The following is a 25,859-nucleotide window of genomic DNA, read 5'->3' as shown; positions in this document are numbered from 1 at the left end:
ACCAGGCTTCAGTGCATCAGACCTTGAAACAAGAGCACCAGAGATGACATGATACCACAAGTATTCCCAACTAAGACAGAATAAACACTGCATTAAGAGAGGAAAAAATGTCTTCTGGCAAGTGAGTCTGCATATTAGCTATTAAGCTGATTAAAACCACTTTGACTTTTACTCTAAGATTTGTCATCCTGCGAAATGAACGTATGCGTGAAGTTCAATGGGTGGCTTTTCTCTGACCAGCTCAACGTCACTGTGCAGGTTAGGCCGCAAATACAGGCACCTGGGTGAGCAAACTAGCAAGGTGACTCCCAGCTGAAAGAGGGGCCTTCCATAGCTTGTCCCTTTTCATAATGCTCACCAAGGACCCCTGTTTTACCAAGGAACTCGGAAGCTGATTGATATCCCCTGGATGAACTATTTACTAGGTTTCCGTTATGATTATTGTGGAATTTCCATGTCTGGTTGTTAGGAGTAGAATATCTAGTTGGCTCTAGGAGGCTTTTTCTCAACCTCCAACCATATCATCCCCTCTTAGAAAGCAGGAGTTCAGCTTCCCCAGAGATGCTCAGGTTAACTGTCTTCAAACCCCTGGACCCTTCGTAGCACACATCATCAGGTGGCAGCACTGAACCTCTGTTTGTGTGTGGTCATTTTGCCTCTTCCTCCCCTGTGTTCAGGGTTGTGTTCCCTCACAGGAAGAAAGACATAAAGTTAAATGAAGTCATCTTTAAGAAGTATATAACGAGTATGGAGACATTTTACTTTGGGCCACTGCTTTGTGGAAAGTCAAGAGACAAGTAAGTGTTGGGTTATTTCAAAGTCAGTTTCAGACTTCTGGGTTGGATTCACAAACACTGTGATTACAGTTCTTATGTAAGCATGGCTGTTATTGTCACTGCCCCCCATTTCACCCCGAACTCCTAGTCAGGAGAATTGGATTCTTGTGTCCCGAGTCTCTGCTTTGACACCAGATGACTCGGGCGCCACTCTCCCTAGTGGGAAAGCCTAGAAGGAGGTAAGACTTAGAAAAGGTGAAATCAAAACTTTGCTTCAGGATATAACAAGTCCAAGATGTTTAGAAGATAGCTCTAGGAACCACATAAATCAGGGAATAGAATATATGGTTGGGGTTCTCACAGGAAAGTCCTGTCTTCAAGACAACAAAATTTGTGAGCATGGACTATATGGCAGAAGGAGCATGCATGTAGCAATAGGAAGGACAAGATATGATTCCACAGAGAACTTCTCCATTCACAGAGAGTCCACACTAGACCGGAGAAACAAGGCCAGAGTTCATGGGGGGAATCAGGGACAGGGGTACCATGACTCCATGAGCAGAAGGGGAGATCAGCTGTGTCAAATGCTGCAGAGAAGACAGAAAGATGATGGTGCAGGTGTTCACTGTGTTCAACAAGGTGGATGTCATGGAGGGATGGGGAACTTGGCAGGAGTCCTTCTGGGAGATTTCTGGGAATTATGCCCAAGTTCAATAGGTTAAAGACTCAGTAAGAGGGAAGAGAATAAGGATGGGGGGAAAACTCTGCGGAAAAGTTTGGCCATGAGGAGGGATGATGGGAGGAAGATGTGAGTCCAGGGAAGCCTGATGGAATATGTCTGTTCTTGTGATGTCTGTATTCCAAGGGAGAGGGAGAAGAGGGGAAATTGTTGCCATCAGTAGCCTAGCTCCCTGAGACAATACAACAGGATGCGGGATGCTGGCCTTGGCCAGGAGGAGGAAACACTACCTTGTAACAGGAGAAAGAGGAGATCATTTTGGGTGCAGATACAATCCCAAGTATAAGATGCATAGCTAATGGAATAACTCCACTTACTTTCTCCAGGACGAGTTATTTGAGACCATCTTCCTGAGAGAAAGTAAAGAATGTCTGTCTCAGTTAGGGTTTCTACTGCTGTGGAAAGATGCCATGACCATGGTAACTCTTGTAAAGGAAAACATTTTAATTGGGGCTGACTTACATTATCATCCTGGTGGGACATAGTAACATGCAGGCAGACATAGTGCTGGAGAAGGAGCTAAGAGTTCTATATCTTGATGCTCAGGCAGCTGAAGGGACTGTGTACCAATCTGGACATGTCTTGAGCATGTGAGACCTCAAAGCCCACCCTACAGTGACACACTTCCTCAAGCAGGGTCACACCTACTTCAAAACGGACACTTCTCCTGATAGTGCCACTCCCTTTGGGCCTATGGGGGCCATTTTATGTAAGATGTGGGAGAGACCAAATGAAGAACATTGAGAGGTGAATGCTCAGGTTCAGCTGGCTTCCTCCTTCCTATTCTGTTCAATATTTTTCAATAGAATGGCGCTGTCCACATTTAGGGTTGGTCTTTCCATCCCAACTAGCCTGATCTAGGAAATTCTCCCCACATATGCCCAGAAACTTGTCTCACCAATGGTTCTAGATCCCATCAACGCACATAAACCAGCACTTGGGAGGTAGAGACAGGAGACTCAGAAATGCAAAGTCATCTTTGGCTACATACGAGGTTCAGAGTGAGCTATTTAAAGTCTCAATAATAGTGCTACCCAAACATGAGCTGAGAACAAATGACACCAGGAGACATGCCAAAGTTGGCGAGGAAAAGCCTACGAGATTTCAGCCCTACATGAAGAACAACAGGAGGCTAAGGAATAACGAAAGTGAAGGAAATAAGTCTTCCTCAGAGCAGAGCACAGCAACTGTGCTCCAAATCCTGACAGTGATGGGTAAGATGTCGAAGTCCCCTCCCCTTTCCCGCTTATTCCCATAGAGTTGCCTAGTCCTATTGCCTATTATCCAATACCAAATGATCAGCCCTGAAAACATACATATGAGTAACATCAAATGGGCTGACAAATTTTATATATGTGCAAATAACAACAATTAATGAAAAAGAGGCCATGAATTTGAAAGAGAGCAAGGGAGGGGTATATGGGAAGGCTTGACGGGAGGATAGGGATGGGAAAACCTGTTGTAACTATATTATAATATCAATTGTTTTTAAATGGCTGAGCTACATGAGACCCTGTCTCAGGCAGGGGGCATAAAGGGAAGAGCAAGTGTGTTAAAGGAACTGGTGAAGATTACGGAACAGACAAGCAGAATTGGGGTCCCAGAGGAGGTTGATATCATAATTTTAGTGATACTAGTTTTAACTTACTCAATTTTTTATTGTACAAGCAAAGAATTGAGATGGAAAAGGAACCAAGGTCTCCATCTAATCTGGCACTTCCTGTGATGCAGAGTTCACTTTGTGCCTCCTTGGTGGAGCTAATGGATTATCTTTGTTCCCCAACCTGTTTATCTCCTCTAGTTTATTTTCTGAGGACCTAGACTAGGAAGTGAGATGAAGATGCTGATGATGGGCAGGACTTTTAAGACCCAGAAGATTAGGAAGGAGGTTGAGAGAGGCTCCAGGTGGCAGACACGGAATGCAAAGAAGTTCAGTAGTGAGAATCAGATAAATAATGGTCATTCTTGGAAGATGGAAGTGTGTGTGTGTGTGTGTGTGTGTGTGTGTGTGTGTGTGTGTGTTGGGAAATACTGGGATTAACAACAGTCATTGCCATGATTCAAAACAAGACCCAGTACAGATACCATTCACTCATTCATTTAAGCCTTGCTGAGCCTTGTCAGACAGAATAATGGGAAGACAACAGTGTCCCCCTCACAGGTTTGTAAGAACCAATGAGGTAACATACAAAATCTCTTTAGCGTCATGCCAAATCGTGACAGTGATGGGTGAGATGTTGGTGTCCCCTCCCCTTTCCCAAGTATTCACATAGAGTTGCCTGACTGCAAGTGCGGTTTGAATCTGTCGTTCTCTCTTCTTCCATCCTCCATCACAGCTTGCGCAAAGCTCTTCTCGGACTGTTTCTACTTTCCTGGCCTGAGATATATATATATATATATATATATATATATATATATATATATATGTGTGTGTGTGTGTGTGTGTGTGTGTGTGTGTGTGTGTGTGTACATACATATATATATTTATATATATATATATGTGTGTGTGTGTATATATATATATATATATATATATATATATATATATATATATATATCTCAATTCCTTTGGCCCTCTTCAGTGGTTCCTTTTCTGCGCATTGCCTTTAGCAGAATGTCTTCCAATAGTCCTGATACTTACCTCTACAGATCCCTCCCAAAGGCATTAGGTAACAGAAGCAAACTAGTTGTATGAACAAGGCCAGATAAATCCATGTCAGAGCAGTAACAGTCTATGAGGGTGTCGTAGAAGACGGTGAATGAGATCATCTGTACGACAGATGTCAAATAGCAGGTGACCCAAATGATAATCTCACAAGGGAATACAAGCAGAGATGGTCACTTTTCTTGGAGTTCTTTGCTCAGAACTAAGAAGAACTACCATTCGTTGGGCATTTGATATTTCCACTTGTTCTAAGAGCTCCCAACGTACAGTCCCACTTAATACCCGTCAGCCCTAAGCAACACTGTCACCCCATTCTTAAAGATAAGAAGACCGAGGCTTAGGGGAATCACGTCACAGTACAGTATTCTCCGAGGCAAGTGAACAACTCCAGATGTCATGACCTTCGCACAGTCATAGGCTCCTCCTACACATAAATCCTTACTCAGTCATCACAGCCTCATCCATCACCATTCACTTCCAGGTATAAGTCATCCGTGTTCCCCGGCAACATGGAGACCCTGACGATCCTGAACAGTTCTCCAATGGTGGTGGAGGCATACTTCTGCTTTCAGAATGATGTGAAAGCGAGCACCTACTTTCTAGAGCCCGTCAACATGACCCTGAAACCCAATGAAAAGCAGGTACCATCCACGGGGGAAAGTTCATCTGGCTGAGGCTTTCTTGGGAAAGTCCAGACCTGACATCCTCAGTGTAAATGGACTTTGTTTCAATTCTTTCAACAGATATTAACTGTGTGGGCCTACCCTACAGCAATTGGTATCTTCGAAGACAGCATTGTCTGCTGCATCAAGGAGAACCCAGAGCCAGCCATCTTTAAGTTAAACTGCCAAGGAATTCGCCCAGAAATTGAGGTGGAGCCCAGGCAATTACATTTTGAACGGCTCTTGCTTCACAGGTAAGAGTTCTGGGTGACTCAGGGAGAGAAAGGAAACCTCAAGAACATTTAGCTCTAGGGTAACCAACTCATCTTGAGTTACTCTGGACTTTTGGGGTTTGCTGTTGTTTGTTTTCTTGGGTTTGTTTGTGTGTATGTCACTAGGAACTGAACTCCAACTCAGCCTTGTTCATGCCAGGCAAATGACTGTCCCTGAGCTCCTCCACACATACCCCCAGCCCATACTTGATCTTTTATTTAAAGCAAAAAAAGAAAAATCAAACATTCTCTCTTTTTCCATATATTTGAATTTTTCGTATGCTTCCTTTTTGCGGCTCTGAATTTCTGTCTGATGTCGTTTTCCTTCAGAAGTATGTGTCAGGCAGAAATGGCAACTGCCACCAAAGTAATAGTAATGCCCCACTGCTCAAGGCTGGGTTGCCAAATCAGACTTCCCCAGAGGAGCAGCATCTATCTGGACTAGTATACTGGGTAGTCTTTGTCGACCTGGTACAAGCTAGGGCCATTTGGAAAGAGGGAACCTCAGTTGAGAAAATGCCCACCTTTCACCAACCTATGGACAAGTCTGTGGAGCACTTTCTTGATTGATGATTGATGGGGGAGGGGGAGGGCCCAGCTCACCGTGGGCAGTGCCACCTGGGCAGATGGTCTTGGATTCTGTAAGAAAAAAAAAAGTCTGAGCAATCCGTGAGCAGCAAACCAGTAAACCACATTCCTCTGTGGTCTCGGCTTCGGTTCTTTCCTCCAGGTGCCTGCCCTGACTTCTCTCAAAGATAGACGATAACCTGGGAGGTACAAGATGAAATAAATCCTGCCCTTTCTGGGTTGCTTTTGGTCACGGTGTTTATCACAGAAAGAGAAAGCAAACTAGAACAGCTGGTTATTTCAACGATGAAAGCAGTAAAACACAGAGAAAGAAAGATGACTGGGGCATCTTCCGTGATCCCTCACTTCCTGACCACAGCAGTCTTAACACTTTCTGGCCCAAATTAATAACTCAGGCCCAGGTGGTGGCAAGTAGTGATACAGGCCTTTAACCCCAGTTCTCGGTCTTTTTAATATATATATATATATATATATATATATATATATATATATATCCATAATGCACCAAATAACCAAAAAACATCCATACCCCCAAACTCTTGGGAAGGTGGACATATATTCCTCGTGGAATCGTTTGCTCCAAACTACTTCCTGTTGTCTGTGGACGAAGTATCTTTAGGGTCCCTGATAAAATTTTGAGATAATGACCAAGTCCTGGGAGGACCAGTGGTAACCTTTGTTGATGGATATCACCTGACAAGTTTCAGGCCGTCTCCCTGATCAAAGCTAGTCCATCTTAACCGGGAATGAATGCATAGCCTCTTGTTTTCCTGTGGAAACAAAAGCAAAACTTACTTCTCCAAAGCAATGCATCTTTTAAGTTCCATTTTATAAATATACTTTGGTCTTTTGTTTTAAAATTAAGGCTTTTAAAAATATTTAGGTTGGTATGTTTTTATCACTCTCTTTTACAAGCCCGTGTCTCCCAGCAGCTGTCCGTTACCCTTTAGCCATCAAAACATTCAAAATCAACACAATAATGTACTGAATCCAGACTCCCTGTATATTTCTCATCTTTACATGGTTTTTTTTTTCTTTTATATTATTTTACTGTCTCTTTAAAGACTTTGTTTTATTTTTAAAACTATGTATTTATTTCTATCACTGCCCCTGCCCATCTATCTTCTTTTGTAAGCCTATGCACACTGTAAAACACATGGGAACCTATCTAGAGGTTTTTTACCTGGACCTCTTTTACTACCTGTCTTTTTTGTCTATATGAACAAAGACTAAATCTACCACAAAGCACAGTGCTGTGTGATATCTGTGTATCACCGTGGCCCACATAGGAAGCTGGTTTGGGCTCTACATATGTGTTCTAGAACCTTTATTTATTTTTTAAGTTTCTCAGACCCTATGGAAATTTGAGAGCCTCACATTGGTACACCATTTGTAAGCAGAAGTTTTTTCTGTCCCTTCCAGTCCTGAGGTCCTTTTTAAAATAATCACTCAGAGGCTTAATATTAATTACAAACTGTTTGGCCTAATAGCTTAGGCTTATTCTTAATTAGTTCTTGCAACTAAGTTATATTCTGCCAAAGCAGATATTTATTAATCAATGTTAATAAAACATATCCACAGCATACAGAGAGACATCCCACATCAAGTAATCCCTCCCCATGTTCCTTCCTCTCATGTGAATGCTTGCTTTAAGCACATATTTAGATATCTGTTTAAATTGGAGAACCCATTAAAATCAGGGAACTAGTAAGGGGTCAGAGGGAAAGTTTCAAGGTTAACTTGAATAAATATTTGTCTGTCTTATTAATCTTTTCAATTATGTCACCCAACTAATCTGTGGCATTAGATCTAGCAATATGACTTTTGTGAAGTTGGGTGTGCATATGTTTGGTGCATATATGTTCAGAATTATAATACCCCCTTGGTGGATTTTACCTTCAGTGAGTATGAAGTGGTATTCCTATCTTTGGTTTGAAGTCTGCTTTGTCAGACATCAGACTAGCTATGCCTACTTGTTTCTTAGTTTCATTTTCTTAGCATACTTCTTCCCATCCTTTAACCCTAAGGTGGTGTCTATTTTTGATTTTGAGTTGTGTTTCTTGGAAGTAGCAAAAGATGGATACTGTTTTCAAATCTAATCTACTAGTCTGTATCTTTTAATTGAGAAATTAAGACCCCTAATATTAGGAGTTATTATTTAACTACATATATTAATTTCTGGATTTTTAAATTTTTGTTTCCTTAGAGTTCTTTTGATTAGTTAGTTTGACATTGTCTTTTTATTCCGTGTGATGTCTTGAGTGTGCTCACCCTTCTCTTCAGACTAAAATCTTCCTTCCAGTATCCCCTGTAGAGTTGTTTGAGTGCCTACCAACTATAAAATGCATATTTATTTCAAGCGCACATAAAACATACAGTGCAAAGTCATGAAACAAGGCTCATTAAATTTCAACTTAATGAAATTGTCTTCAGTATATTTTCTAACCTTGGCATAATTAAATTGTAGACAGATTTCTTATTGTTGAAGAAAAGGAGATTTAAATGTATCTTGTGGGCCACCAAAATGGCTCAACAGATGAAAGCACTTACCACCAATCCTAATCTGAGTTTGACCCCAAGGTCGCACATAGTAAAAAGAACAGATTCCCATAAGTTGTCCTCTGACCACCACAAGAGCACAATTGCGTATATGCACCTACACACACACACACACACACACACACACACCTTTTTAAGTGTATCTTATTATTAAGTTGGAATTAGAGATATCAATATAGACTCCTGGTTTTAATATATAGATCTGTATAGAAGCATGCACATATTTCCTAGCTCTGTCACGAGGAAGGCCTAAAAACAGGCTTACACCAGTAGCAATGAGGACCCCATCATCCAGATCTTGGTGTCTAAATATCATTCTCCAGGCAATGGCGAGGATCCTTGGTGGAAGGACTTTTCTGGTACTGATGCAGGTAAAGTAGAGGAAGGAAGCTCCAGGAGAGCTGGGAACACATAACAGGACATATGAACCAACTCAAAGGGCCTCCCACCATCTAAATCTGAGACAATTTGAAAGTCAAACAGTGCTATCGTTATAATAATTACCTACAACAATGATTCTCAACCTTCTTAATGTGGTGACCCTTTAATACAGTCCTTCATATTGTGGTGACCCCCAACCATAAAATTATTTTCATTTCTACTTCATAACTAATTTTGCTACTGTTATGAATTGTAATGTAAATAAATATCTGTGTTTTCCGGTGGCCTTAGGTGAGTGACCCCTGCGAAAGGATTGTTTGACCCGAAAAGGGGTCACGACCCACAGGTTTAGAGCCACTGATCTATGGCATATTGAATGAGAATCATAACTCTACTGGCATAAGTATATGAATAAACACATGAGAGAACGAAGTCCTGTTCCTGACAGCAGAATGCCAACTAAGTATAGAAAGAATGATGATATTAGAAAGAGACTGATGGATGCGAACACCAGTCTGTGACTGTTTGCTTCAGAACAGGGCATCTATCCAGGTGTGCTGAAACATCCTGAAGTCCTGGTAATTAGTAGGTGGGGGCAAAGGGATCAGGAGTCCAAGGTCATCCTCTAGCTAAATAGTGGATTCAACGATAGCCTAGGAAAATGTAAAACTCTGTATCAATAAAATGAAATAAACAGGGCATAGTCTCAAAGTATCTCCCCAGAAAGTACTTAATTAGTTAAAAAAGGGGGGAAAATCGCACAGTGGAGTGATCAGGTGAGTCTTACCTAACCAAGTCATCAAATGCAGCATCAGTGGGATCAGAAAAAGTAGTGCCAAAGGGATCTCCTGGCCCAATGCACTGAAATGGACATAGCTTGCAACTTAGATCTTTTCCCGCCAAAAGATCTAAGCATAAAAAAAGCATCAGACCACCCAACGTAAGCAAGAGTCAACAGATTAACTGGCCTGTGCTCCTCAAAACATCAAAGCCAAGAAAACTAAAGAAAGGTAAGAGACATTAAGGAGGCCTGACGATTATATAAAATACATGATTGTAGGTTGATTCCTTGACTGCGAAAAATTAAAAGGGGTTGGAATAGCAATAGAAAAAAGATAAAAGTTGAACATGAACTATGAACCAAATAAAAAGTCTTTATGATGGTGAAAACCCTTGATTTATTAAATTTATTCATTCTTAGAAAATGTGTACTGAGTGATTTGAAGATTACCTGCAATTTCATTTCAAATGGTTCTGAAAAATGATAGAGAAGAGAGACTATGTGGCTACAAGAAAGGCAAGATCAACTGGATGAAGAGGGATTCTTGCAATTTTTCTTTAAGTTTTAAATGGTGTTAATCTGAGATCATTTGAAATAGTTTGTTCATGAAAAAATTAAAATCATGTAAATCTGCCCATCCCTCATGATCTAAGCAGCTTAAATTTTTTTAAAAAAAAGCAAGAAGAGTTAAGGAATATTTACACAACCACCCTCAAAAGTGAAACTGTTGGGGTCAAGAGTGGTGGTACACACCTATAGCCCCAGCAAAGGAGGCAGAGGCAAGAGGATCTCTGTGAGTATAAGACCAGCCTGGTCTGCATAGTGAGTCCCAGTCAGGGCTGCGTAATGAGACTCAGTCTCAAAAATCTAAAAATAAAAGTTATTGATTCTTCTCCCTACTATATAATTTTAGTGGAGAAAAACAGAGAGAGATAAATTGACATTTGAAAAATTATTTGAACTTGATCAAATCTCTTTTGGTTTCTGCAGAAAAGAATCCAGGACGGTAGTTTTACGCAATGTCACGCCCCTCTCTGTGGCCTGGCGAATCTCCAGCCTGGAGCACCTAGGGGACGACTTCACTCTGTCCATGGTGCAGGCCAGCATCCCACCCAAGGGGGAGTGCGGGCTGCAAGTGCACTTCCAGCCCACCAAACCTGTCAACATTAAGAAGGCCATCCGGGTTGAGGTGAGAAGTGGCATCTCCATAGACCTGACTATCAAATGTGCATGCGTGGGCACGCGCGTGCACGCGCACACACACACACATACACACACACACACACACACACACAGAGTTCTTCTTATTAAATACTCCCACTGGCCTCAGTCTATGGTATCTTGCTCGGCACGCAGCAAGCTCAATAAAGGCAGTACCACTCAAAACTGATCTCTTAATTCCAAAATTAAAATACTCAGCAGAATGTGGAATGAATGAATGATGCTATGCTATCTAAGTAAACATTACTTTCCTTACTTCATAGCCCACACCTGGTCATCCATCCTGTTTGCTTTCGTTACCTTCACCTTCGCCTGTTGCTCCCCGCTGGTACCTGACAGCCATCGTCAGCACCACTCGTGCTGGTGGGATTCATTTCAATCCAGTCCTCCCAACAATCCTCACCTGTTCTGTCTCCAAGGGTATCTCCTTCCCACCACCATCTTGGTCTACACTGCTGATGCCACCCTTAGCCAGGCCACCTGGACTTTGGCCTTTCCTGTATTCCCACAAGTGTCCACAGGGGTCTTTGCAAGCAGATGGGCTTGCTCACACTTCTCGGGGCATTTTGCTATCCTCTCTCAGCAGCAAGGATCATGCCGTGGTCTCTGCTGCATCCTGCTCCACCCTCACCTTTAATTATTGACTCCCGGCATGTTGTGTAAGCTCTTTCCTGCTTGAAGCCCCTGACACCGCTACACCCCTGCTGGGGATTTTTCTCTAGGCCTGGTGGGGCATTGGTACCTGCTTGAAGATCTGGAGACATCGCTGCCTCCAGTGGGCTTATGTCCCGTTGAGGGAATCAGCCATGTGTAACCATTCAGTGCCTTCCATCCTTAAGAGCCCTCCTTTCTCATGTCAATCCATTTGCTGACTTTGGAATGTGAGCTCCATCATGCAGGATCTCTCCTGATTTGTGCATCATCTGGTTTAGTCTCCTAGGACCACTGTGACAAACCACCACAAACTAGACAACTCGAAACAACAGGACCCTCCTCTTCCCAGTTCTGAAGACTAGCAGGACTGCGTTCCCTCTGAGGGCTCCAGGGGAGAACCCTCGCCTGTCCCTTATGGTTTCAGGGGCCTACAAGTGTATACCTTGGCTTGTGCCTGCATCCCTCTAGCCTTTGTCTCCATCATCAGAGGGCGTCCTCCTGTCTGTATCCTATATTCTTAGAGGGACATAGGAAGTCCGCTGTACTCATGAATTCTCCACCCACAGATCAACTATATTGGCAAATGTGTGTCAAAAGAAAAGATAGATATTCTGAATTGATACTTGAGTTGGGGGCTGAAGAGATGTTTGGTGGTTAGGAACACATGCTGCTCTTACAGAAGAACTGAGTTCTGTCCCCAGCATCCATTTTGGGTGGTTCACAACAGCCTATAATTCCCACTCCAGAGTCCAACACCCTCTTCTGGCCTCGGTGAACATCCGTACCCACATGAGCATACCCGCACACATACACATAGTTTTAAAAATAAACTTTTTAATCTTAAATTTAGCGACAATTACAAATCTCTCCTTGCACCCAAAGCACATAGAATGGAAACTGGTGGATTTGCTCTTCAACTGGAGTGTTCAGCAAGATGGCAGAGTGTTGGATCACCCCAGAAGCTCTTGCCCTGACTAAGGGACCCTTTACCGCCTCCTGGTTAGTGTCCAAGGTCAACAACAGTCAACTCGATAGAATTAGATTGGTCTGCCATCTGGCACCAGCTCAGTGACTCCTGGGGGCAGGGAGGACGGATCCCCAACAGTGACAAGAACAGAATCAATGAACTACTAAAGGCCACAGATCCAAAGGTGGCCATGATCACACAGCTAAAACACTGTGAATTTCCAAAACAGACACATTAAGTATGTGTTTTGCATGAAGAATCTAGCCACTTTTCTACAGATTGAGTCACAAAGAACAAAAGAGTCCCAGTTATTTTTTAAGTGAACAGATAAAATGACTTAAAATGTAAGGTTAGAAAACTCTGACTTTGAAGTTCTCAGAACTTAGATTTCCTACCATGTCTGCTGCCGAGTTCCCTCTACATGCTACGTATTTCAGACTCCAGACACTTTGTGGGTCTCAGCTTTCACTGAAGAATTCTTTTTCCCTGGCAGGTTTTAGATGCAGACAATCTTGTCGGTGTTGTTCAGATCGAAAACATCTTGGTCTTTGCAGAATCCTATGATATTGCTTTGGACATCACCTTCCCCAAAGGTTTGCTGAGCCCTTGAAAAGGGTCTGCTTACACGTTGCCTCTGTTTGTATAGAGAGTCCCAGGTGGAGAGACCCCAGTGTGTTGTTAGTAGAGTGGTGGGGTTGATGGGGGAGGGAACAATTTTGTAATAGTCCTGTAAGCCTAAAGTGATGTTGGCAACGTCACTGCAAATGACAGTATCCTTGGTGGAGGATAGCGGGGGACTGTCATCGGTATCAAACCGTCAGGGCTCTTCTCTGAGAAGCTGACAGTAAAAGCTCCTCCTCCTGCCTGCATTGTTTATTCTATCACTACCATAACAGATTGCCACAGACCTCCTGATCTAAAACAATCTACACTAACTACTAATGAAACCAAGGCAGGAGGTTCTTAAGTTCAAGGCCAGCCTGGGTTACCTAATGAGAAACTCTGTCTCCAAAGAAGAAAAGGGAAAAAACCCACAGTGTATTATAGTCTTGAGGTCAGTTAAAAGCAGGTCTCACTGGGTCTCACTAGGTGAATATCAAGGTGATGACGGATACAGCTTTGCAGCCTCGAGAGGCTGCGCACATCCCTTGGTTTATGTCCCCTTTCTGAATCTTGAAAGCCAGCAATATCCGACCAGACCCTTCTTTCTCATGCTGCCATCTCCCTGGTCCTTCCACTTCTGCTGTCCCCCTCTACTTTTAGAGGGATCCTCGTGGTTACACTGGGCCATCAGGATAGTCCATGTCAGTCTCCACGTTTAACGGCAGCCAGTCACCAGCCTCGAGCCATCTGCTGCATCAAGTCCCCTTTGTTGTGTATTCACAGGTCCAGTGACACGCTGTCTGACTGCTGCTCTAGTGCCTGGGTTGTGTATCTCCCCTGAGCATCTGATTCTCCATGACACCCCCTCTCCCTTCTCTGGTCTCTGATGGGTCCACTTGTATCTAGTGCACAGGCACTTGTGAAATAAAGTTAAGAACACACACTACACTGGGTATTATGGTACACATCTTTAATCCCAGCACTCGAGAGGCAGAGGCAGGCAGCTCTCTGTGAGTTCAAGGCCAGCCTGGTCTACAAAGTTAATTCCAGGACACTTGGAACTACAGAGAGAAACCCTGTCAAAATAATAATAGTAACAATAATAATAATAATAAACAACATACACTGCTCTTCCAGAGGACCCAAGCTTGATTCCCAGTACTCACATCGGGCAGCCTACAACTGCCTGTCGTTTCAGCTCCAGAAAGACCCCACCCACATCTCTGGCCTCTGCACGTATTTGCATATACCCACACACAGATACACATACATTCACATAATTAAAAATAATAATAATAGATAAATAAAGTTTCAAGATAATTTAGCTAATGAAAGTCAGGAAAGGCCAGTGGCTCCTCCGGACGGAATCTCTAGGGAGGTGTGTGGATGCACTAAGAGGTTTTTATTTATCTGCCAAGGCTTAGTGTTACAAAAGGTGTTTCCAGCCACAGAATTTTCAGAAAAGAAGGTCTCTAAAGTCTTCACTGTGAAATGATTGTCCATGTAAACTTGAGAAGGAAACCCCTGCTTTGGCTCCCTTGCCCACTCACCGCTACCTCATGTCCTGGCCTCTGTAGGAGCTGAAGGAGGTCTGGATTTTGGGACTCTGAAGGTCATGGAGGAAGTCAAGCAGCCCCTTCAACTGAAGAACCGTGGGAAATATGAGATCGTGTACAGGTAACCGGAATCCCATGGAGCATGTGGCAACCGTCCACATCCACTCATGACAAGAAGAGTATGTCTGGGAATTTTTTTTATAAAGAAACCAGAAGCAGGGCTGGAAAGATGGCTCAGTAGTTAAGAGCACTGGCTTCTCTTCGAGAGGACCCGGTTCAATTCCCAGCACCCACATGGCAGCTCACAACTGTCTGTAACTCTAGATACAGGGAATCTGATATTCTCTCAGAAACATACATGCAAGCAAAAAAAATCAATGCACATAAAAATAGATAAATCTTTTTTAAAAGAAAGAAAGAAGGAAGGAAAAAAGAAAGGAAGGAAGGAGGAAGAAAGGAAGGAAAAGGAAGGAAAAAAGAAAGGAAGAAAGGAAAGAAAGAAAGAAAGAAAGAAAGAAAGAAAGAAAGAAAGAAAGAAAGAAAGAAAGAAAGAAAGAAAGAGAAGCCAAAAGCTGGCTCAGAAAGTAAAGTGCCTGCCCTGGTGTGAGGACCTGAGTTCAAATCCCCTGCACCCACATTAAAAATTCAGGCATCTGTAGGCCTAGCATAGAAGGGAACTCTCCAGCCACCAAGTCTAGCTAACTTGGTGAGTGGTGGGTTCACTAGGAGACCCTGTCTTATAAGGAACACATCTAATATTGCCTTCTAGCCTCCACACATATCTGCATGCACACATCCAAATACACACATGTATCACAAGCACATGTACACATACGAAAAAAGCCAAACAAACAAAAAACCAGGGGCTAGGAGTGCAGCTCTGTTGGTGAAGTGCTTGTGTAGCCTGCACAAGGCCTTGAGGTTGATCTCCAACAGTGTGGAAACAGGAGTAATAGCACAGACATCAGCAGGTAGAGGCAGAAGGGCCAAGGTCATCCGCCTGTCTTTGGAAGAAAAAAAAAAAAGGTGGATACCAGCTCAGAGATGACCCCTGATGTTTGTCCTCCACACCTATACACATATATATGTACCCTCACATACAAGAACATACACATGTATTCATATACACATACAAAAGCATAGTGGATTTTGCTTGGTATGATAACTACAGAGGTCTAGAGACAGGCAGGCCCTCAACAGATCTGTCTGTCCTCTCTGGTTTCATGGGATCCCTGGAGAGTGGTTTAAATGGGTTCTTTACTCTTGTCTTCCAGCTTCTCTGTGGACTCCTTAGGGATTTTGCCAACAAATTTAAATTCCATGATCTCAGTCCAACCCAAAAGAGGTTCATTGATCTCAATAGATAAGCCCACAACCGTTCAGGTTTTCTTTCGTGCCAAAAAGGAAGTGAAAATTGACTACCAACCTGTTCTGCGCTGCCAGGTGAGAGAGCACACAGAAACAGGCTGACTCGCTGTTGGGACTGTCGGCTTCCTGATGGAAAGAAGGGGTGAAGGGCAGATAGCCTGGGTGGCAACCAAAGGAACTGCACCAGAGGGCAGTCCCAACTAACAGGCACAGGTAGGTCAGGACAGCAACGTGAAGTCACCAGAAATATATATAATGTATAAAACATATTTATTAATATTATATATTTATATTTAAAATATGTTTTTTAATATATGGGAGCCAAACAAGCCCCCACCTCTAACTGAGGACTTATTGACAGTTGCTGGTGCTAGAGGAAGGGAAGTCAGTTGTCTCTAAGGTTTGAGTTCTGGTGCCTGGCCATGCTCCGTGGATAGCCCCACTCCCACGTTTGGGAGCAGCACTAACGGAATCAAGGGGTTCTTTAAAACGGAGAGAATATGAAGTTGGGGAGTGGATATGAGGGGGTGTAGGAGGAGTTGGAGGGGGACGTAGTAGATGAATGTGGTTGAAATAAATTGCGGGCATGTAGGACATTCTCAAAAAAAAAAACAGACTTAAAAGCTTTTTTAAATTACGTGATGTTTTAAGTAAGCTTATAATTTTATATTAGGGTAAATTCATAACTCTCCTTGACTGCATGTGGCCCATGGGCACACCAAAGGTCAGACACACCTCAGGGAAGGCATCAGTCGTGAAAGCAGGCAAGGAGATGCTAATGAGAATTCTATTGCTGTATCACTGACTAACATCTTCTCTAACCTTCTTCCCTCTATAGATTATTGACCCCAGCCTCCCAGAAGGTGAAATTATTGCCAGCATCCCCATTAAGTTTTCTGTGAACGCAGTGTACTCCAAATTCACCATCAGCCCCTCCTCTATCATCAACTTCGGGGCTTTGATCTACGGGACCAGGAAAAGCACCACCTTCACCATAGAAAACCAAGGCATAACCGACTTCAAATATGCCCTCTACAGGCTGACAGGGGAGAGTCCCATCCATCAAAAGAAGGCGTAAGACAAGTTATTGGCTTGGCGCTTTATCCTCTACAAAGAGCCGTGACATACTTTACCTAACTAAATCCACCCATCCGCTTGCATGAATGAAGACACTCAGGTTTAGAACTGTCTCATGAGAAATTATGTGGAAAATCACTGGTAGGAGTTGGTTCTGAACCACATTTTCTGGTCAGATTTCATTCATTTTCTAGCTTTCTCTTGCCTGCATTTCCAGGGTACCCTTTGCCATCACAAAAAGGATAAGTTTTAGATGAACAAATGTCAACTCTTTGGGGTGGGTGTGATGGTGCATCCCTGTATCCCAGCACTCAGGAAGTGGAGGCAGAGGATGCACAGTTCTGCATCATCCTTGACTTCCTAGCAAGTTCTAGGCCAGCCTGGGCTACTTGAGACTCTTTCTCATGGATGGGGCAAAGCCTTCCATGGAAAGATACTGGATTTTGTATGTTGTCCTGGTATTTCTGGTGTGCTAAAATACTGGTAAGTCATTGCCCTCTCCGCCATCCTGCAGGGCACTGAAGGATGATTACAGACAGAAGAAAATTATACCAAAAGAAGGCTTAACTATGCCTTCACCATGAGGAGTGTGGCAAAGGGTACCCTGGAAATGCAGGCAAGAGAAAGCAGAATGGTGTCTTCAGCAAATGCCATTTCTGCCTTTGCCCTGTGACAACAGCTGGTTGCCACAGCTGCCTCACTAGTTCCAGCAGCAACAGTCTCTTCTTCAACGTGTGTCTCTCGTCAGGAGAGCAGAAAACGACAGCTCTTTGGGTGCACTTGGCTCCAACTGCTTTGTTGTTTTCCTAAGAAGCTAATTTTGAAGGTGGCTTTGACCAGGTCCCACGCTGCATGGTGACCAGTTCCCACGCTGGATTTTTCTTTTCTTTTCTTTTCTTTTTTTTTTTTTTTTACTTTCTGATATTTTAGTAACAAACCTACTCCTCTAGCTGCTTTTGCTAGTTTTCTATTTTCTTCAGCTCTAATTTTTCTATACTGGCCAAGTTTGAACATATGGAGAAATTTGGGATTAAATTACTTAAAATCTCTTTCTTCCGAGTTTGGTTTCTTTTGTAGTGATTTAGTAGTGCTTCTGGTGGCTATAATTTATATTTGATAAGTTATTTTTATTTGGGGGCTGGAGAGATGGCCCAGGGGTTAAGAGCACTTGCTGTTCTTGCAGAGGACCTGGGTTCAGTTCCCAGCGCCCACATGGTGGCTCACAACTGTCTGTAACTCCAGTTCCAGATTCAGAATTCCTCCTGGCTTCCATGGGTACCAGGCACACACATGGTACTCACACATACATGCAATCAAAAACACTTATGCACATAATTTTTTAAAATAAATACTTTAATTAATTTATTTAGTTAGTTGTTTTCACTTTAGCTTGCATGAATTCAAAACACACAAGGTGGTTGAAGCTCAGATGTGTTTCTGTCATCAAACAAGTGAATGAATACATAAGATTTTCAAAATATTTAAGACTCATCTCAAATATAGCTGCACGCTGTAGGTGCAGTAGTCTCTGGACAAACCAACAACTGGGTCCATTGGCTTCAAGTGACGTCAAGTTACCAAAACCTGTATCTAGCCATTATTTATCCTGGCATTTATACATGTCATGGCTATAAACACGAAAAAATGGAGATACAATCCATCATTTCATGTATAAAATGACGTCAGGTAAATCTTTTATATATATGACTAATTTCCAAAGTAGTTCTTCCCAGTAAACTCAAGCCCTTAAAACCTTGTTTCCTGTTGGTGGTGCTGAGGAGTGAGCACAAGGCCTGCCATGTATGGGGCGAGCACAGGGCCTGCCGGGGACGGGGCGAGCACCGCACCACTGAGCTTCACCCACAGCCCACATTTTATTTATTTCATTTTAGACAGCGTCTTATGAAGTGGTTCAGGTTGACCTAGAACTTGGTTGTAGCCCAGGCAAGCTTCCAGTTTGCAAACCTCCAGCTTCAGTTTCCCCAAGTCGCTGGAATTAGCAGACCTGCACCCACTGGGCCTGCTGTTTGTCCACTTCCTTACTGTCGTATGTTTTCTTGTTGTTGCTGTTGTTGTTTCTGTCATTAGCTTTCCCTTGCTGTAATAAAAGAGCTCAGATAGGAAATTTACAAGAGGAATGGGTGGTTTGTCCTCCTAGTTTTGGAATTGTCGACCAGGATCAGCTGGTTCTGAAGCAAGGCCATACTGCACGGCTAGTGCACACAGCAGAGAAAAAACTGTCTCTCTCAGACCAGGAAGCAAAAGAGAGGGAGAAGGGGCTGGGGTGCTACAATCCCACAGAGGGACTATCAGTGAACTAAGGACCTCCCAATAGTGTCTTCCTGGGGAACCAAGCCTTAACACGTGGACTTTGCTTAAAGTATTTTTCAAAATCCTTGTGATTTGTATTCCACAAGTATTATCACCCACGTCACTTCCTTATAATTGTTCAGTGAGGTCAAGGTGACACAGTGACACTCTGGTACCTTCCAGAACAAAGGAAAGCTCTCTCCTACAGAGCCGAGAAAGGCCCTCAAGCAGGCAGGTAGTGTCTCCTGTCACCATCCAAACCTTAGGCTGTACCCTTCTTCTCTGATCAGAGCCAGCCACGTCAGACACACGAGAACCCGGGAGAGTGAGAGCTTCTTCAAGCCTGGAGCTACTAAAGCAGCCAAGTTCTCAGACACGGTCCAGAAAGACATGAACATAGCCAACCAGGTGAGTGCCCTCCTTCTTGGCAGAAACACAGCAAGGAGACCTTCCAGTGAGCTCTTGCCACCAAACACTTCTCTAATATGACAGTTGTTGTTTTTAGTTTTGTGTCTGTGTGTGGACTTGTGAACATGAGTGCAGGTGCCGATGCACTCAGAGGAGGGTGTTAGGTCCCTGGAACTACAGTTGCAGGCCTGGCTTAGTTAGGGTTTCATTGCTGTGAAGAGACACCACGACCATAGCAACTCTTATAAAAGAAAATATTTAACTGGGCTTGCTTACAGTTTAGAGGTTTAGTCCATTGTCATCATGGCAGGAAACACGGCGCCACGCAGGCAGACTTGGTGCTGGAGAGGTAGCTGAGAGTTCTACATCTGGATCTACAGGTTCTGCACAGGCAGCAGGAAGACACAGTAAGCCACTAGGTCTGACTTGAGCTTCTGCAACCTCAAATCCCACCCCCAATGACATGCTTCCTTCAACAAAGCCACACCTACTCCAACACTTCCAATAATGCCACTCCCTGTGTGTTTTTATTCAGAGCGTCACAAGGCAGTTGAAAGCCGCCTGACATTGATTCTGAAAACCAAATTCTGCGAGAGTAGTTCATGACCCTAACCACCAAATCTTCTCTCCAGACTCAGAATTTGGCTCTTCTGTGACAGGGATATGGAGTCGAATTGAAATCCTTACTTTTTGAGCTGAGGCGTGACATTTCATTTGAGTATTCTCTCCTGCTTTAAAACCTTCATTGAATCCCTGATGTCTTAAATACTTTACACATTTTTAAATCAAGATTCATTTGTCACAGTCCACACACACAAAAAAAACTGTAATAAAAATGCTAAAATCCACAGATATCTCTTCACAGTTGACAGCTTAGAGGGCGGGGTGAGGACTCAGTTTTCTCTAAGGTCTGGCTATTGGGAGTTTGACTATGCTTCAGTGAATATATGGGCAACACAGATTAGATGTGGTGAAGTGGTTTTTTTTTGGGGGGGAGCATAAGGGTCGGAGGTTTGACCTGGGAGGAATGGTAAGCAAGTGTGATCGGAATAAATTGTATGTAATTCCCAAATAATTAATAAAATATTAAGTTGGGTAAAAAATAAAAAAGAAAGAAAAATTTTACACACGAGTAGGTTCAAAAATTTTAACTGTGAAAAAAAAGATTCATTTGTCTAGAGGAAACAGACATATAGAAAGAAGTCCTTCTTTATCCAGATAGCTTATCTGGAAATTTCTAGGGCTCAGTAGAACTCCTAGCACATGGCAGTAGATAGGAACTGAGTTAAATTCCTAGAAACTTCCATGCAGAGCCATGAAGTCACACTTCACCACACTTGGGGCTCATCCTCCCGGTACCTATATGGAATTTGCTCATTGAAGGTGCCAGCCTGTAAGAATTTAGGGACAGTACCCTGAAGAACCCAGAAGTGGTGTCTGAGCTTTATCAGACTAATACATACAGTAGTACTATGGAACACATTCAAAGAAATTTGGAGGTGGTGAAAGTGGGGTTGAGTAAGAAAAGTTTATCTCCAAGGGGAAGAATAGCAGAATTTGGTTGAGAGTTGTCCCACACCAGTGCCCAGATCCTATGGATTCCAAGGATGCACAGCAGGGACATTGAACAAGACACTGGCAGTCAGGTTACCTGCTCTTGGGCAGCTTTGTGAAACTGAGAACCAGGAGTGTGTGCTATCTGTGGTAGACTGCGCCGAGGTCATTCCCTGTGGTGGGGAGCACTGTGCATTGGTCAACCCTAGGGTAGGGTTACGAGCACCTCCCAGCATCATGCACTGGCGTCACACCTGGCAGGGGCATCCTAGCACCTTCACCAGCTCCTGCTGAGGTTCCTAGGTCTATCAGGACTCCAGCGGCCAGAGTCTAGATCCAGCGAGATGGGACACTCACAGCCCAGGTCATACCAAGCCTCACTCACACAGCAAAGAAGCAACAGCTGACACCGAGGGCCTTATCTTCTAGGACCCAAGAAGCTGCGCCAGGCAGTGGAGTCCTGCCTGTAGATGGCCGCCTCACACTGCAGTCCCCAAACTCATTCTGCTCTGGGTGTCAGACCCCTGAAGACACTTGGGTCTCTGAGCTAAAGCACCACAGAACATCTTGAAGTGTGAGGACAGAAACTAGGCGACCTAAGACAGTCTTTCTCTCTCATAGGACACTGTACTCCAAGTACTCGCTACAGTTATCTTGAGAACTACAAGCAGGAGGTGAAGGACTGGGGTTTGCAGGGACATGTGAAGGCTTTTCTCTTTGTGACATTCTCTTTAGCACTAATTCTGTACTGTATGCTACAGTATGTGCTCACAGGTATAATCTCCTTTAACCCTCCAACAATCCCTCATACCAAACACATTTAGAGATCAACTGAGACTCGGAGATGTCATTTTCCCAGGGTCAAACAATATATGTCGGGAATTGAGTTTAGATCCCAGATTGTCTTAGTTGCTGTTCTATTGCTATAAAGAGCCACCGTGACCAAGGTGCCTTATAAAAGACAGAATTTAATTGAGAGGGTTTCAGGGAGTTAGTCCATGATAACCGTGGCAGGAAACACAGTGGCAGACAGGCAGGCATGGGTCACTGGAAGCTTACATCCTAATCCACAGGCCAGAGGCAAAGAGTGAGACTGGGCCTAGCATGTGCTTTTTTTTAATTATTTATTTATTTTTATTTTATGTGCACTGGTATTTTGTCTGCATGTGTGAGGGTGTCAGATCTTGGAGTTACAGACAGTTGTTCGCTGCCATGTGGGTGCTGAGAATTGAACCAGGGTCCCGTGGAAGAGCTGTCAGTGCTCTTAACCTCTGAGTCATGTCTCCAGCCCTGGCATGGTCTTTTGAAACCATAAAGCCTACCCACAGTGCACACCTCCTCCAACAAGGCCGCACCTCCTAACCCTTCCCCAAAACTGTTCTACCAGCTGGGGACCACGCATTCATTCAAATGGGCCTATGGGGGCCGTTCTCATTCAGACCCACAGTATCTTATTCAAAGCCCATTGTCTCAACTGCTGCTCCATTCTGCACCCCACCCGACCCACGTGGCTTTGAGATTCCCCCATCTAGGTAAGTACTGTATAATGTAGACATTATCTGTTTCCCTGAGACTGCTCAGAAGGAAGCCCTGAAAACCCATACATCACGAGGACCCAGGGCCTCTGCCCTTGCAGGCAGAGATGTCCCACTGTTTCCCGTTTCATTATCTCAGCTCTTTTGGAAAGTCTCAGGCTCTGTTACTCACTCTGCTTCTTTCCGTCCGGCCCTGCCCATCTTTGTTCTGCAGGCCCGCTTCTCCCACGGCATGTTCACTGTGTACCCAGGATTTGGCTCTATCCCTTCGGGAGGACAGCAGGTCATCACCGTGGAGTGCGTGGCTGACCCTGTGGGGAGGTGTGAAGAGTTTCTGGCCATTGATATCTCTGACCGAGACCCTAGAGAAAATCCTGCCGGCATTCCTTACACTCTCCTTGCTGAAGCATGCCTGCCAGGTACTGCAACTCGGATTGGACAACACTCCTAAAAGACTGGCACTTGCCAGCCCCTCCTCCTCCTCCAGGAAAGTCCCTCTAAAGATGTCCCGCAGACAAGGCTGAACTGTTTCCTCTGAAAACTTAGACCCTCTTCCGGGGTCTTCAGCCATGTTCGTTGTTAGATCCTTGGCACATATAGAAGAGAATCTGCTTCTCCAGATGCTTGGCCTTTGGGGGTCTGTTACTGGGTTCCCAAATGAGTAGTGCTCTCTGAGAAATGAGCTGGCACGGGATGTGGCCCAGGACTGAGGAGCCACCCTCAGGCCATTCCTTGTGGACAGCACATTCACAGAGTCCTGTTTAGTAACTGAGCACGCTGAGCATTGAACCCAGCAAGAGCTCATATACCTGAGCTATACCGCTTTGCCTCTCAGCTTCCTAGAGTCCCAAACCAGGATATGCCAACTCTCTCCTCCCTCTTAAAATCCATCCAAGACCTTGGTTCTCACCATTGCTTGCCAATGGAAGGAAAAGGCTAATTGAGATATGGCAATTAGAAGGGACAAATGAGGAAGCCAATAGACTTTGTCCCATCACCTCCTAGTGTGTGGATTGCCCTATCTGTCCTCTATGACTCTTACACTCTTACTTTCCATTATCATTGTTTGTAATTGAAATGCAAGGGATAGAACCCAAGGCCTTCTGTATGCTCTGTCATTAAGCTATAACTCTAGCCTGTGATTCTCCTTTGTTAAAATCCAAATATCCTGGACTGGCAAGATGGTTCAGAAGGTAAGAGTGCTGGCCACCAAATTTAACACCCTGAACACAATCCACAGAATCCACGTAGTAGAAAAGAACAGACTTCTGAAAGTTGTCCTATGAGCTTCACAAAGGAGATAGATTCACTCACGTTCAGAGAGAGAAAGACTAAATGTATTATTTTAAAGTTTTTAATGCAGATTAGCATGCCAGAGAGCAGAAGGCCAGGATTCTGGCAGCCAGACGGTCTCACGTTTCTCCCTCCATTCCCTAGCCTTTGTGACTGACAACAGCATCTTGATATTTGAGGAACACCAGATCTGCACCAGCCCCAACCTGTACCACATCCTCCAGACCATACAGAGTGGCGGGTTGTACGTGGAGGACGAAAACAAGTTCATCTTCTGCAACGTGCTGGTGGGTCATCAGGCCAAGGCTCGCTTCAAGATCAGCAATGTGGGAAAGATCGCGTGCGACATCAACATCATAGTCAAGCCCATCTCCAACAAGGTAGGAGGCGCCCTGTGGCCTGGCCCTCTTTGATTGGCATAAAGCCACGAAAGGAACCCTGGGAAGGCCCTGCTCTGGAGCACCCGCACCTAGGTAGAAACCATGAGGCTCTCAAGTCCCGTTAGAAGTTCTGTGAGGTCACAAGACCACTTCCCTTAGGCCAGGGACTATTTATGTATGTGTGTGTCCTGCGCATACCTTTGTACTAAATTGGTACATACTAATGGGCAACTCATTTGTCTGCCCAGTTGTACTCACGGTGTAACTGATATGTACAAGCACTGGAAGAGAAAGCAAAGATGGCCACCAGCTTCAGGCAGGTTAGCCTCCAGTCTCCCATTCTTTTGGTCAGGGAGACCTGGAGCTTTGGAGATCTGTAGTGTAGGCCACAGGTGTCGGGTGGAATAGAGAATGTGAACTGAGGCCCTCCTGTGGCAGGCGTTCTGCTAGCTGATTGCCTATTCATTGCTTTCTTTCATGTCTACATCTCTTTCAGACTTGGTTGTTAATCCTATTTTACAGCTAGGGGAACTAACTAAGGCTCAGAAAAGCTCAGTTCTTCCTCTCTTCCATATCCTGGGACTATACAGCTAGGATTCGTATTAAATAATGAAATGCCCACTTCAGAGGTCTGCTAAGCTTAAAACCTCTCTCTCTCTCTCTCTCTCTCTCTCTCTCTCTCTCTCTCTCTCTCTGTCTGTCTCTCTCTCTCTCTTTGGGACAAATTATACTAAAGCCATTTTCTTTGTGGTAGAAAAAAAAACTCAAAGATAGCACAAGAAAAGAGTGAATCGACAGCTTGCTTTACCCCGAATTCTCAGTGTATGTTTCAAATACTACTTAGGTTTGTCACAACAATGTCCCATCTGGGCCTGTGTGGCTCTTGTGCCCCAGACTTCACACTGTTCGTGACTGATGTGGGAAGAGGTCCCCAAGGTTGGCCTCAGCCGAGAGCTGTGTGCATTCCTGGACGACTGTCACCTGAGAGAGTTGGGAGACCATGTAACCCCTCATCACTACCTTGGGACACCGGTGACAGCCAGTCTTTGTTCCCTAATGATACTGTAGAGCACTGAGGAGTTGCTCACTCCTCATTCTGCACGAAAAGTACAAATAGCTGGGAAGCCTGACTTCCAAAGAGTCAAGTTTTATGATGGTGGACTCGGATCTCCTCCCCTCCAGTTTGAGACGTAAAGGGAATCCCTTTGACAAAAAGCAGCGAAACTTTACCGCGCTTTATCCAAAGAACAAGTGGAGAAGGCTGCACTGTTTTCTGCCCAGTGCTCATGAGAATGAAAAAGGCCTTTCAAAGCCACGCTACGAGTCCATCCAGCTCGAAGCCACTCATTGGGCAGGACACGGGGTGAATGCTAAAGGAGGGTACTCTAGCCACGGAGATTGAAGTAACAAGGCGGAGAAACTCATTTGGCTTAGCCCAAATGTCACAGGGATCACATCAGTGTATCAGAGACCTCAGACCCAGATCAAAATACATTATAATTCAGCTAGC

The 25,859-nt window shown here is 44.1% G+C and overlaps 1 protein-coding gene across 1 annotated transcript in view; it reads left to right on the top strand.

Moving 5' to 3' along the window:
- Hydin (HYDIN axonemal central pair apparatus protein) overlaps nucleotides 1–25,859 on the top strand; it is a 337,184-nt gene that overhangs the window by 266,672 nt on the left and 44,653 nt on the right. Inside the window, exons 50-60 of the mRNA XM_048437266.3 lie at nucleotides 678–797; nucleotides 4,662–4,821; nucleotides 4,924–5,096; nucleotides 10,414–10,612; nucleotides 12,759–12,858; nucleotides 14,446–14,545; nucleotides 15,699–15,867; nucleotides 16,631–16,866; nucleotides 19,470–19,587; nucleotides 22,891–23,095; nucleotides 24,114–24,349. Of these exons, the coding sequence (XP_048293223.3) occupies nucleotides 678–797; nucleotides 4,662–4,821; nucleotides 4,924–5,096; nucleotides 10,414–10,612; nucleotides 12,759–12,858; nucleotides 14,446–14,545; nucleotides 15,699–15,867; nucleotides 16,631–16,866; nucleotides 19,470–19,587; nucleotides 22,891–23,095; nucleotides 24,114–24,349 (1,816 nt within the window). The remainder of the gene's footprint in view (nucleotides 1–677; nucleotides 798–4,661; nucleotides 4,822–4,923; nucleotides 5,097–10,413; nucleotides 10,613–12,758; nucleotides 12,859–14,445; nucleotides 14,546–15,698; nucleotides 15,868–16,630; nucleotides 16,867–19,469; nucleotides 19,588–22,890; nucleotides 23,096–24,113; nucleotides 24,350–25,859) is intronic.

The sequence above is a fragment of the Myodes glareolus genome, chromosome 22 (genome assembly GCF_982192425.1).
Source record: "Myodes glareolus chromosome 22, mMyoGla1.1, whole genome shotgun sequence".
In the NCBI taxonomy this organism is placed as follows: domain Eukaryota; kingdom Metazoa; phylum Chordata; class Mammalia; order Rodentia; family Cricetidae; genus Myodes; species Myodes glareolus.
The sequence above is the reverse complement of the archived record's forward strand: the minus strand, read 5'-3'. Positions and strand labels throughout refer to the sequence as shown.